The sequence below is a fragment of the Oncorhynchus mykiss genome, chromosome 2, assembly GCF_057628025.1.
Source record: "Oncorhynchus mykiss isolate SJ-2025 chromosome 2, ASM5762802v1, whole genome shotgun sequence".
Lineage (NCBI taxonomy): Eukaryota > Metazoa > Chordata > Actinopteri > Salmoniformes > Salmonidae > Oncorhynchus > Oncorhynchus mykiss.
In genome coordinates, this window is record NC_143023.1 from 14,315,923 (window position 1) to 14,330,692 (window position 14,770).

The 14,770-nt window shown below is 41.0% G+C and overlaps 1 protein-coding gene across 1 annotated transcript; it reads left to right on the top strand.

The window, feature by feature from the left end:
- Positions 1-4,367: 4,367 nt before the first annotated feature.
- On the top strand, positions 4,368-13,771 carry LOC110507970 (uncharacterized). The gene is made up of 5 exons (XM_021588400.3): positions 4,368-4,649; positions 11,315-11,857; positions 12,018-12,223; positions 12,603-12,726; positions 13,060-13,771. The coding sequence occupies exons 2-5, from the start codon at positions 11,339-11,341 to the stop codon at positions 13,213-13,215; spliced, it is 1,005 nt and encodes a 334-aa protein (XP_021444075.1). The 5' UTR covers positions 4,368-4,649; positions 11,315-11,338; the 3' UTR covers positions 13,216-13,771.
- Positions 13,772-14,770: the final 999 nt, after the last annotated feature.

The following is a 14,770-nucleotide window of genomic DNA, read 5'->3' on the forward strand; positions in this document are numbered from 1 at the left end:
AAATAATATGTGCTGCACATGTGAGAAATACATCTGCAACGTCCATGCACATACATTTGCATACTGTCCCTCATGTGCTAATTAGAGTTGATTGATTTATGTTCTTCACGGTTTTGTTTTGTATCTATTATCTTATTTTATTCTTATTTATTGTTGTTGGTTATACACTATGTGGGTGGGGGCAATGGTTAAAAAATTCACCATATAAGTTTGTGTTGATCTTTTTATGCAGGGAGGGTTTTGGTGCCAGCAAGTTAGTGTATGGCCCCCTCTAGTGGTTCAGGATAATGGAGGTTTGGAGTACAGATCTCAACTAGTGGTAACCAATGATGTTATATACATGATGATGTTATATAACATCATTGTTTATATACGTCATTGTTGGTAACTTTCTAATGCATACAGACAGATCTGAATGTATTTTATCCAACCATATGGATATCTTCTCAGTGAAGGAGAGCGGACAAACTTCAGCCAAAGCTCCTCATGGGCCTTCTATGGGCCTCACTTAGTTGAACACACTGGTTGTGGTCCTCTGTAGCTCAGATGGTAGAGCATGGTGCTTGTAATGCTAGGGTATTGGGTTTGAGTCCAAAGACTACCCATATGTCAAATGTGTCCACGTGTGATTGTAAGTAGTGTTGGATGAAAGTGTCTGCTAAATGGCATATAGTCTTTGTAAATCCAGGCTAGCACTTTATTCTAAGGTACAAAACGAACAGCTATTTACTAAGAAATTACAAGTAATTACACAGTAATAACATAGGAATTACTCAGTTGTTTCTTTGGGATTATTGAAAACATGCACCACCAAGCAGCATTTGGCACCAGGTAGTTATATAGCACCAGAGTACACACTGGTACCACATAATGTCCTATTAAATACCAAGTAAACACCAGTTGGAAAATAATAAATAATTGCTACCACACCAGTGTACAGGGTACCTGCCCTCCCACTGTTTAAAATGCAGAACACGGTATATTGTGCATTCGGAGAGTATTCCGACCGCTTTATTTTTTCCAGATTTTGTTATGCTAGAGCCTTATTCTAAAATGGATTAAATAAAGAAAAAAATCTCATCACTCTACACACAATACAATACCCCGTAATGAAAAAGCAAAAGCAGGTTTTTAGAAAGTGTAGCTAATTTATTAAATAGAAACAGAAATACCTTATTTAGGCCTCCCGGGTGGCGCAGTTGTTAAGGGCGCTGTACTGCAGCGCCAGCTGTGCCACCAGAGACCCCGGGTTAGCGCCCACGCTCTGTCGTAACTGGCCGCGACCGGGAGGTCCGTGGGGTGACGCACAATTGGCCTAGCGTGGTCCGGGTTAGGGAGGGCTTGGCCTAAGGATATCCTTGTCTCATCGCGCACCAGCGACTCCTGTGGCGGGCCGGGCGCAGTGCGTGCTAACCAAGGTTGCCAGGTGCACTGTGTTTTCTCCGACACATTGGTGCGACTGGCTTCCGGGTTAAGTTGGGCTTGGTTGGGTTGTGTATCGGAGGACGCATGACTTTCAACCTTCGTCTCTCTTGTAGCGATGAGACAAGATAGTAGCTACTAAAACAATTGGATACCACGAAATTGGGGAGAAAAAATGGGTAAAATATATATATTTTTTTAAGAAATACCTTAAGTATTCAGACCCATTGCTATGAGACTCGAAATTTAGCTTAGGTGCTTCCTGTTTCTACAACTTGATTTGGAAAGGCACACAAATGTACATAAGGTCCCACAGTTGACAGTGCATGTCAGAGCAAAAACCAAGCCATGATGCCGAAGGAATTTTCCGTAGAGCTCCGAGACAGGATTGTGTCGAGGCAAAGGGTACCAAAACATTTCTGCAGCATTGAACACAGAGGACTACATCATTCTTAAATGGAAGAGGTTTAGAACCACCAAGACTCTTCCTTGAGCTGGCCACCTAGCCTTACTGAGCAATCGGGCGAGAAGGGCCTTGTTTGGGGAGGTGACCAAGAACCCGATGATCACTCTGACAGAGCTCCAGAGTTCCTTTGTGGAGATGGGAGAACCTTCCAGAAGGACAACCTTCTCTGCAGCACTCCACCTATAAGGCCTTTATGGTAGAGTGGTGGCCAGACGGAAGCCACTCCTCAGTAAAAGGCACATGACAGCTTGTTTGTAGTTTGCCAAAAGGCACCTAAAGCACTCTCAGACCATGAGAAACAAGATTCTGGTCTGATGAAACCAATATTTAACTTTTTGGCCTGAATACCAAGCATCACATCTGGAGGAAACCTGGCACCATTCCTACGGTGAAGCACGTGGTGGCAGCGTCACCTGTGGGGATGTTTTTCAGCGGCAGGGACTGGAAGACTAGTCACGATCGAGGGAAAGATTAACCGAGCAATGTACAGAGTGATCCTTGATGAAAACCTGCTCCAGGGGACCTCAGACTGGGGCGAAGGTTCACCATCGAACAGGACAACAACCCTAAGCACACAGCCAAGACAACCCTTGAGTGGCTTCAGGACAAGTCTCTGAATGTTCTTGAGTAGACCAACCAGAGCCCGGACTTGAACCCGATCGAACATCTCTGGAGAGACCTGAAAGTAGCTGTGCAGCGATGCTCCCCATCCAACCTGACAGAGCTTGAGAAGATCTGAAAAGAAGACTGGGAGAAACTCCCCAAATACAGGTGTGCCAAGCTTATAGCATCATACCCAAGAAGAATTGAGGCTGTAATAGCTGCCAAAGGTGCTTCAACAAAGTACTGAGCAAATGGTTGGAATACTTATGTAAATGTGATATTTCAGTTTTTATTTGTAATACATTTGCAAACATTTCTAAAATCCTGTTTTTGCTTTGTCATAATGGGGTATTGTGTGTAGATTGATAAGGGAAAAACATTTTTTAATCAATTTTGGAATAAGGCTGTAAAGTAACAAAATGTGGAAAAAGTCAAGGGGTCTGAATACTTTCCGAATGCACATCATTGATGTGGCTCAATGTCTGGAATTCAATCAGCTCAGTTTGAATTGTCCAGCGAGGGTATCGTCGTCTTAGCAAGGGAGGAGAATTCTCCACCAAGGTGGACTGTGAGAGGATCACGTAAAACGCAATGATATCATTGGGCCTGCTGTCGTCTTCAAATCTGGTGGAGAAGTTGTCCCTCAGCTACTTGACGAAATCCTGCTTCACATCTGTGGCATTGCTGGGCCTGGTCAATCTCCCTGCCGTTTCTTCAGTGTGCAGAAGTGCAGCAGCCTTCCACATTACAAGTCCAAATCGAACAACTCAAGCTGCCTAGTAAAGGCCTCAAGTTTTTACACCATGCCCACGACTGTTTTCCCTCTTACTTGTAACTGCAGATTTAACCTGTTTAAGTGACAGAATATGTCAGCCAAAAAAGCTGTGTCTAGCTTGCAGTTAATGCTTCAATGTTTCTGCGTCGGGCCTCTGGGGCGGGAAGGTCACTTTGAAAGTTCCATGCTTGGATTCATAATAACGTCTGAGATTGAATTCTTTGACAACAGCGACATTTTCATTGCAAATAAATTAGTCACACCGGCTTGGCAGTGATAAAATAATATGGTAAGATGAACGCATATCTCTCTGTATATTTTTCCCTGAAACTTTCCATTATCCACCTTTCTTTTAATACTTTTTAAGAGGACAATTTATCTTTCTATCAAGCTAATTGTTCTGAACGAATGTTGACTTAAAAGAGATTAGTGTAGCCTACAGTAGTCTATGTAGACCTGTTTTCCCCCAGCAATCAACTCACAGAGAAATAGACACAAATAATTATTTAATAGAGACATGGTGATTTTATGAGCGTTATCGGATCGAAATTATTATATTATTGCCACTGAATGTATTATGTACTAATCAGATGTGTTAAAATTGTTGTTGAATTTGTAGTGTAGGCCAAACCTAGTAGATGAACCCTGATCTCCAGCCTTGTCTGAGTACCCAGAGGTAGTAAAATGCATGCTTTCAGACACACAATCCGTTTCACACAAAAAAAGCATTTTAAACTCTAAATTGTCTTCAAAAAGCGAAAAATATTCACAAAAATAGTGTAGCATTCACAACTCTACTACAGCCTTGTCTGAGTACCTAAGGCCAAATAGCCGTCTTGATATTACCTCAGTGCGAGCTGGTATAGCATATGTGGGATCTGGTATGGCATATCTACAGCCTATAGTAGTCTGAGTACCCATCGAGAAAAACATGTTTTTAGACAAATAATACATTTTCACAAAATGACTGTAGCATTCACAACTGTGCATTGTCTTCATCAGGCCTTGTAAAGCTGAAAACATGGTGTAGAAATAGTTTTGGAGTCGGTTAAAGCGTCTGCAAGTTTGAAGTAGACAAAAGGAAATGCCAATGAGCTTGTCATTGGCCAGTGAGGGTAACACGGTAACGGTATGTAGATACTGAACGTGATTGGCTACTGCAGCTTGCGGACTGGAAACCCCCTGAAAGATCAGCGTTGAAAGAAACGAAAGTTGAGCCTAACTATTGATGCTGTTCAGAGTGGTGCGGAGGAAAAAATAAACACAAAAGAACAGGAAAAGAATAAGACAAAGTGAGCCTGCTTTTCAAGACACTGGTCCTGCTTCAACAGTGATCCTGCGTCAAGTAAAGCTTAGCAGTGTTTAGCAGTCTTCAACTTGACCGTAAGTACTTTATTATTAATGTTCCATGCCGTGTATAAAACACTCCTAGACCCTGTCGCACAGGCTGGTGAAACTCAGCCTGACTTATTTGCCCTAATGCAGACAGCAGCACCATCAATCAAGCAATGGTGTAAAGTACTTAAGTAAAAATACTTTAAAGTACTACAAATGTAGTTTTTTGGGGGTATCTGTACTTTGCTTTACTATTTATATTTTTTGACAACTTTTAATTTTACTTCACTACATTCCTAAAGAAAATGATGTACATTTGACTCCATACATTTTCCCTGAAACCCAAATGTACCCGTTACATTTTGAATGCGTATCATGACATAAAATGGTAATTCGTACACTTATCAAGAGAACATCACTCGCCATCCCAACTGCCTCTGATCTGGCAGTCTCACTAAACACAAATGCTTTGTTTGTAAATGATGTCTGAGTGTTGGAGTGTGACCCTGGATATCCGTAAATAAAAAAAAACAAGAACATTGTGATGTCTGGTTTGCTTAATATAAGGAATTTTTAATTATTCATAATATAACTTTAACTTTTTATACTTAATTATATTTTAGCAACTACATTATTTTTTTTAAAACCAAATACTTTTACTCAAGTAGTATTTTACTGGGTGACTTTCACTTTTACTTGAGTCATTTTCTATTAAGGGAGCTTTACTTGAGTCATTTTCTATTAAGGGAGCTTTACTTGAGAATGTAGTACTTTTTCTAACACTGCAATCAGAGAAAGTTTCTGTGCTGGGTGGTGTTTCCCTTTTGAAACTTGAAATAAACCGGATTGATTGTTGATTGACTTTACCTACCACTGCTCTCCCTTTTGTTCACCTGGAAATTCGTATAACACCCCCCCTAGCCTACTTGGGCCCCTTGATAATCAACCAGTGGCCATTTTAATAAAATACCTCTTCTGATGTCAAAGCCAGACAGTACAACAGCCGGGATTGAGTCAAAAGCGCATTGTCGACCAGTGCACTGTACTTACTTTTGAAAATGTAGGAGAAAATCCATATTCTAGATAATAACTAAACTACACAGCCCAGTCTCTCAATTCAGCTTATGGCAATCCTTCATCACAATGCTCTTTGCATTATCTTTAATGTTGTATTTAATATCAACAGACTGACATGAACTCGGCTAATCCTCTCTAGTTTCAGACCGTTTTAAGTGATACCCACGGTGGGATGGGCAAACAAGGAATGTTATCCTCAAAATGTAAATGTAGGAAGTCAGTTTGTTTGGCAGGGTGATGTGTATCTTACAGTAAGTAGTGCAGTAGGTCATAATTCATTCAGGGTGATACTGTTAGTTTTTGTCATATTTAGACACATTGTCTTTTCTGAAATATAGAGCCATATATATGGTGACTCCTACTCAAAGGATAATGAACCAATGGCTTAACGCAGCAGAGTGTTAGGGTCTGTTGGAAATGATCAATCCAAGGAAATATAGTGCAGTGTTCATTCAAATAGGATATTGACAACAATAGTTTTTTGTAGATTTTTTAAAAGTGATCAGAGGACACCCTCCATTCAGAGATTGGGAATATTTGACCTACAGAGGATTTGTGCTGGTTTTTACTGAGAACAGAACTCAGAACCAATCTTTCACGATGGAAAACTACCAGAGCAGATGGTGCTATATTATTATGAGGACCGTTATCTATGCTAGCCAGGTCAGCTATGCATGGCCTGAGAGAGAACCACTTGACCTGCAACTGACTTCAACACGTCCATAAATTCCTGTTGACCTGCAAGTAAAGTGTTTGGTCCCACACAATGTTTTGTGTTTACTTATAATTATGATCAGATGACAACAGCTCAAGATGGCGTGGAAAACACTTTAATCAGGCTCAATGTAACACTGTGGAAGGATAAGGGCCCCTATTCAGGCACACACAGATAGGGGTCTAGGGGTGCCCTTTTCCCCCACATATAAGAAAAGTGTATTTTCAGATTGGTGGTGTTTCTTAAAGGGGTATTCTGCAAACCAAACAACAACAAATAACATAAAAATAAAAAAATCACCATGTTATTTTTGTCTATTTCTCGGTGCGTTGATTGGTGGGGGAAAACAGGTCTACATAGACTACTGTAGGCTACACTAATCTTTTAAGTCAACATTCGTTCAGAACAATTAGCTTTAAATCAAGACAAAATGTTGCTCTTAAAAAGTATCAAAAGAAAGTTGGATAATGAAAATCGAAATTTCAAGGAAGAATGTACAGAGAGATGAAAATGTCCCTGTTTGGAAATAATTAAATCTCAGAGATCATTATGGATCTAAGCATGTAACTTTCAAAGTGGCCTTCCCGCCCGAGACAGAGGCCCAGGTAGAAACACTGAAGCATTAACGGCAAGCTGATATATTCTGTCACTTAAACAGGTTAAAAGTGCAGTTATAAGTAAAAGGGAAAACAGTCGTAGAAAATGGTGTAAAAACTTGAGGCCTTTACTAGGAAGATTGAGTTGTTCGATTTGGATTAATAATCTGGAAGGCTACTGCACTTCAGCACAGTGAATAAACGACAGGGAGAGTGACCATGCCCAGCATGGTCACAGATGTGATTTCAAGATTTCATCAACCAGCTGAGGGACAACTTCTCCACCAGATTTGGCTGGGATTTGAAGACTGCACCATGCCCACGGATATCATTGCGTTTTTACGTGATCCTCTCACAGTCCGCACAGGTGGAGAATTCTCCTCCCTTGTTAAGAAAACGATACCCTCGCAGGGATGTGCTCAGGAGTGCGGAGGCCTTGTAGCGTTTTGGGTGGCATGCTCAGAGGAATACAGCACAATAAAGTAACTTGCATTTTATTTGCTAACAATGTTTGGATTGATTTACACCTGCGAGTCCTCATTTTCCTCTATGAACGCAATATAGATTCACGACAGGAAAAATATTTCATATAAGTCAATCGATGACTGCCTGCGCATCAAAATCACATCCAGCTCCCATTGAGTAAGTAACTTATTGGCCTATATGACTGTATTTAGTAAATACTAACATTATTGTGAGTGCTTATCCAGGGATATTTAGGTCTCAAGCTGACAGTATTTTCTGTTCTGTCATTACACGTCTATCTGGATACAGACATTGAGATACAGACATTGAGCTACAGACATTGAGCTACAGACATTGAGCTACAGACATTGAGATACAGACATTGAGCTACAGACATTGAGCTACAGACATTGAGATACAGACATTGAGCTACAGACATTGAGCTACAGACATTGAGCTACAGACATTGAGATACAGACATTGAGCTACAGACATTCAGATACAGACATTGAGCTACAGACATTCAGATACAGACATTGAGCTACAGACATTCAGATACAGACATTGAGCTACAGACATTCAGATACAGACATTGAGCTACAGACATTCAGATACAGACATTGAGCTACAGACATTGAGATACAGACATTGAGCTACAGACATTCAGATACAGACATTGAGCTACAGACATTCAGATACAGACATTGAGCTACAGACATTCAGATACAGACATTGAGCTACAGACATTCAGATACAGACATTGAGCTACAGACATTGAGCTACAGACATTGAGCTACAGACATTGAGCTACATACATTCAGATACAGACATTGAGCTACAGACATTCAGATACAGACATTGAGCTACAGACATTGAGCTACAGACATTCAGATACAGACATTGAGCTACAGACATTGAGATACAGACATTGAGCTACAGACATTCAGATACAGACATTGAGCTACAGACATTCAGATACAGACATTGAGCTACAGACATTCAGATACAGACATTGAGCTACAGACATTCAGATACAGACATTGAGCTACAGACATTCAGATACAGACATTGAGCTACAGACATTGAGATACAGACATTGAGCTACAGACATTCAGATACAGACATTGAGCTACAGACATTCAGATAAAGACATTGAGCTACAGACATTCAGATACAGACATTGAGCTACAGACATTCAGATACAGACATTGAGCTACAGACATTCAGATACAGACATTGAGATACAGACATTGAGCTACAGACATTCAGATACAGACATTGAGCTACAGACATTCAGATACAGACATTGAGCTACAGACATTCAGATACAGACATTGAGCTACAGACATTCAGATACAGACATTGAGATACAGACATTGAGCTACAGACATTCAGATACAGACATTGAGCTACAGACATTCAGATACAGACATTGAGCTACAGACATTCAGATACAGACATTGAGCTACAGACATTGAGATACAGACATTGAGCTACAGACATTCAGATACAGACATTGAGCTACAGACATTCAGATACAGACATTGAGCTACAGACATTGAGATACAGACATTGAGCTACAGACATTCAGATACAGACATTGAGCTACAGACAGCGCCTTTTTTCTTTAAATTATGGTTTTATGTTGGATGCTACATTTTTGTCCAATTGCAATTGTAAGTAGTCCTCATAAAAAAAATCCTACTTCTATTAGGCCAAATATTTTTTCATTGTGAAAGATGATGTTAAGCCTCATAGCCCACCTCAGCCAGTATTTCATATAGGCCTAGACTCTGAAGAAATATACTTCAATTAAGCCCTGGTGTTGTTTGTAAAGTCAAATTAAAATGAACATTAGTGTTGAACTGGTGTAGGTTTTTTATGTATGTTGCTGTGCTACACTTGCATAGCAAGACTCTTACTAGAGCTTGTGAATTCAATATAGATTTTAATACAGAGTAGCAAAGCCGTGCTGATCCATGGAACAACAAACTTATCTGAGCAAAGAGCTCTGCCTTTATAGTTTTGCAGCCTCACACACAGCATATGGTATGAAATCACTCCCCTTGTCCTTCCACCACCATTATCTTTTAGTCCGAGTTCTTGCTTGTTCACACCTAGTAACGCCCACATCTGCTTCAGGTTAGATTATAATGGTGGCAGGACCCCTTATGTAATACAAAAAATAATAAATTTATTGCATACTTCACATTTCACATGTTGGTCATTTTGCTACCATCCTCCCTCCACGTTCTCCTGTCATTAGTATGTCCAGATGTAACAAATGTAATTATGGCCTTAGCTAATGTACTCATGTACATTGTTTTAATGTAATCATTGGCATGTTTGTTTTGCCCAGAAGCAACAAATGCACTAGATTATATCATTTCTACTTCCTGTTAATGTGATTATTGTCCTGTTTTCTCAGCATAGCAACTGCACCTAGTTACATTGCATTAACTCCCACACAAGTTAGCTATATTTTCAGTACCAGGCGCTGTTCACCTCCTATTGATTGCGCCGCGGTTGCAGCTTTACGTTTCACCACCACAAAATGGTCCGCCAACTTTTTTATTAATTCACTGTATCCTGCATTCTCTCTCCACATGAATGAAGTTAAAATGTAACTTTTTCATCATTTAGATAGGGGCCAAATCATTTTGCTGGCATGCCAGATTTGGCCCGCGGGCCGCCAGTTGGGGAACCATGCCCTAAGGAAAGGGACTCTCCTCCCAGGGCTGGGTAAACGAGACCTTTCCTTCCCTGCTGAGCGAGAACACAGAACGTTTCAGCCAGTCAGGCAAGGAGCCACAGCACCTAGCCCCGCCCTCACTCTCCATTCGAACTGAATTATAAAAGCGTGGCTCGAATAATGGCCACTGCCGACCAAAATCCTTCTGCTGCTCAGACATAAGCGTAGTTGGTAACTGGAAAGCACCCTTGCTTACCTTCAGATTATAATTGTGACACATAGGCCTATGTTTTATCCCTACTCACTAAGAAAGTTTCCTATCAATTGAAATGATAGATGGTGCCCTGTTTATGGTGGAATATAGAAAACACATATTTTAAATTACACCATTAGTTACCCAATTAAATAGACATTATCATAATGTTAGGCCACTCCTCTACACCAGTAATTAAAATATTCATGCAAGTAGACCACTGATTGACCAGCTCATCCTCCTCAGGAGTATGGCATCATACTCTGAGGAAAAAGCAAGCATTTTTTTAAATGTCTGTTTGAGATACAAGTTTAAGGTGTTATTTTTTAATTTGTATATATATATGCTTTGGCCTTATATGAGTATAAGATTAGTCAACATTATTTGGGTATAACTGTCTATTTTCACTGGACAGTTACTTTAAGTCGAATAATGTTGGTGTTTTTTATGATGGGAGGGTCGGGAGCACGTGACTGGCTTCAATATTCTTTCATTGGTCACCTAAGTAAAGATGTTGCTAGAGTGCTGACCAACTTTTCAACATGTGCTCAAGCTGTAAATTCTCAAAGTATTTTGAGCTCTTAGTTTACTGACAGACTAGCTCTGGTCCAGAGCTTTTGCTGTCCCACATTCCTAATCTCAACAGGCATGGGATTTGAACCAGCAACCCTGTGGGCAATGGTTCACCTCTTTAACCTTTAGGTTGTACAGTAAATTTTTATGGTAGCCTACATATTAAATTGCTGACTGAGTAAACGCAGACTGACACTTCTTCTTTCTCCAATACTTTCCAAACATCCCACATCACTCTGTGTTACTGTATGTTGGTGGTTTCAGAAGACACATTAGTTCTCGTTCGTTAGACTAATGTTTTCCTTTTTGGTATTTTAAACTTTTCTTCCAAATTTTCCTCAGACAACGCTGAAGTGAGAGCAGAACATGGACGTGGTTGTGCGCCATAACCACAGAGGACACCAGGAGTTTGCTGTCCAGGCCGAGCACTTGAAACTGCCGTACCTAGGACTGAGACTGAAAGCTCAGGGCATTCACAACGAGTACCTCTTCAAAGACAACATCCCAAAATACCCAAGGCCAGAGTTCTGGGTTTCCCAGCTCAGACACGACACGAATGGTGGCGGGCTATTTGGCATAGCCGTCGAAAGCGAAGGGGGGTTCTGTGCTAGGGACCGAGAAGAGGGGCCAGAGGACCCAGAAGAGGGGCCAGAGGGTTTGGACCTGCTGTGGTGGAGCTTGTCTTTGGGAGCAGAGGAGATGGCCTCGGCTGAACAACGTCTGCTCCAGACCAGGTACCCTGACAGGACAGAGGAGCAGGCCAGGGAGCAGAAATCCTTCCTGCAGAGGTTCGCCACCTCACCTGCCTTCCTGGACACCTCTCGGCTGGGCTCCTACCGCTTCACCTACCCCCTGGAGGAGCTGCTTAAGAGATACCGGGAACAGGTACTGAAGTCTTGTTAATGGAACTGTTAAAACATCTGTAGAATAAACATACAGGACTGCTGGGTACATACCGAGACCATGTTAGAATTTGTGGTCAAATAATTTAAAGAAACAAGAATATGTAATTTAATGATATTGAAGGTGTTTGTCTTTTTTTTAGCTATGCGTTGGACACGAGCCAATCCTGCGTGTGTATGAGACAGTCCTGTACAAACAGGAGGTGATGTACTCAGTGCTAGTCCACAGTCACTACAACAACGACCTCTTTGAGAAGTACCCTCTCCTCCAGGACAATGACGATGGAGTCTGCGCTTACAGAGATGGACAAATCATTTGGAGACCCGAGGCCATGTGTGAGACACACAGGTTAGAGTGGGCACAACTTCTACTGGGGATGGGGGGGGGGGGGACATGACCCCTCTACATTCTGAAATTGGATGTTTGTTCCCCCCAGTTTTATCATTGCACTGTGATACAAAACGTGGCACCGGTGGGCTTTAGGACAATGTGGAAGCCTTAGAGCGGTTATCCCCCCCCCACTTCTAAAACCAAATTGCGCCCCTGGTATAATTCACAGATCAATGTAAACAATGTGCAGACTCAAAACATTTCCATGCAATGCTAAATATGTCAGTTACTTTAGATGTAACGTAGCAATAATAAGTACAAAAATCACTCTCAATTATAGCATGGGATGCTTTAATTACAATTTGAATTGACTCACACTTTTACTTCCTTTCCACAGCTTCAAACTGGTGCCAAAGCCCTACCAGAACCAGGATGTAGCCCACCTGATCCCTGATCCACAGAAACACCAGTTCTACGTTTGGGACAACATTGCTGTAGCGTTCCACATGGACGGTTCACAGGTTAGATTTCACATCAACTCTATTGATTGGATCAACAATGTTTGTACCGGAAAGTAACAGGGTGTAAAGGATTTAGTTCTAGCCCAACTCTAACACACCTGATTCAATTAAGCAACTAATTATCAAGACCTTTAGAAGTGTAATCTGTGTGTAAGTGGTGCCTGGAACAAAACCCTGCACACCCTGTATCTCTCCAGGATAGGTTTTAAGACAACTGCTTTGTTGGTATAACTTTTAAAGGTATAACAATGTTGCCAAAGCAACAAGACTTTACAATCAGCAATCAAAAGTCTAGTTATCAATTAAGATGATGAAAAATTCTGTTCCTCTCAGATGTTGAACTTCGATATGTACAATTTGAGAGGCCATCTGAGATTCTGTGAGCCAGGAACGCCACCAATTTCCCCCATCTGTGAGTTCACCACATACGAGGAGGCCAAAGACATGGTAGACTGCTATTGGCCTTACTACCATACCCCCCTGTTCTGATAAACTTACTACTACACCCCCCTGTTCTGATAAACTTACTACTACACCCCCCTGTTCTGATAAACTTACTACTACACCCCCCTGTTCTGATAAACTTACTACTACACCCCCCTGTTCTGATAAACTTACTACTACACCCCCCTGTTCTTATTTCTCCTATTTCTTGATTTGTTGTTTGGATTGTTTTCATGATTGTGTATTTGGATTGTATTTGCGAGACGTTCTACTGCACTGTTGGAGCTAGTAACACAATCTTTTCCATGCACCTGCCATAACACCTGCAAATCTGTGTACGTGACCAATAAACTTTGATTTGATGATGATTTTGAAGTTAGGTAAAGTTAAAATTATTATTCTTTCAACATGCTTCACTGGTTTAAACCCAGTAAGCTACATGTGTTTTTGTTAGTCAGCATTAGTACATTCTTTGTTAGGTTTGAGAACATATTGCTTTTGTTATTTTTGTGCCTTTGCTCTACAAGGAGCTAAAAGGACTCAAGTATTTTTTGTTAAGTTAGAATTTTTAAGAAAATAAATCTTCTACATTGGGACTAAACTATGTAGCCCAGTCTCTCAATTCAGCCTATGGCAATCTTTCATCACAATGCTCTTGACATGATCTGTAATGCTTTATTTAATCTCAACAGACTGACATGACCACTGCTACTCCTGTCTCTAGTTTCAACCCTTTGTTAATCATGATGGGCGGCCCAGGACAGAATCAGCAAACATGGAATCGTATCCTCAGTTTGTTTGGTAATGTCTTTTACAGTAGTAGTACAGTGAATAATTATTTTTGCAGGATGATATTGTCAGTTTGTTGTCACATTTAGATATTTCTCCTGTATAGAGTGAGAGAAATGGTAACTCCCACCCTGTGCAGCATTGTGTAAAGTTTCAGATGCATGGAAAGATGACTGGGAATATAGCCGAATACAAACAGTGTTGTTATTCCCCCCGCAAGGCAATCAAACAAGTGAACAGTATAAATAGTATAAAGACAAAGTGGAGTCGCAATTCCATGGCTCAGACACAAGAACTATGTGGCAGGGACTACAGGTAATCACAGACTACAAAAAGAAAACCAGCCACGTCATGAACACCAACATCTTGCTTCCAGACAAACTAAACATGTTCTTTGCCCGCTTTGAGGATAATACAGTGCCACCAAGGACTGCGCCCCCCCTCCTTCTTCGTAGCTAATGTGAGTAAGACACTTAAACGTGTTAACCCTTGCAAGGCTGCCGGCCCAGACCACAGTGGTTCCTTATGGGGGGTGATTCATGCCAGAATTAAGCTTTGTGAAGCTACTGATACCTCTCACCAAGTCACCTAACGTCTTCCTAGTGTCATAAATTAATGGCATGAATTAACATGAACTGTCAATGGAGACAAGTTTGTTTCTAAGGCATCAAACTGCCGACGCGTTCACGTCATGTGACACATACACATCATGTAGACGTAGTGTTCACGTGGTGTTCACATCGCGTAACATGTCACTGACACGCCACATGTCAGTTTGTGTTTAAGTATATTATGAATGATCTTACCATGA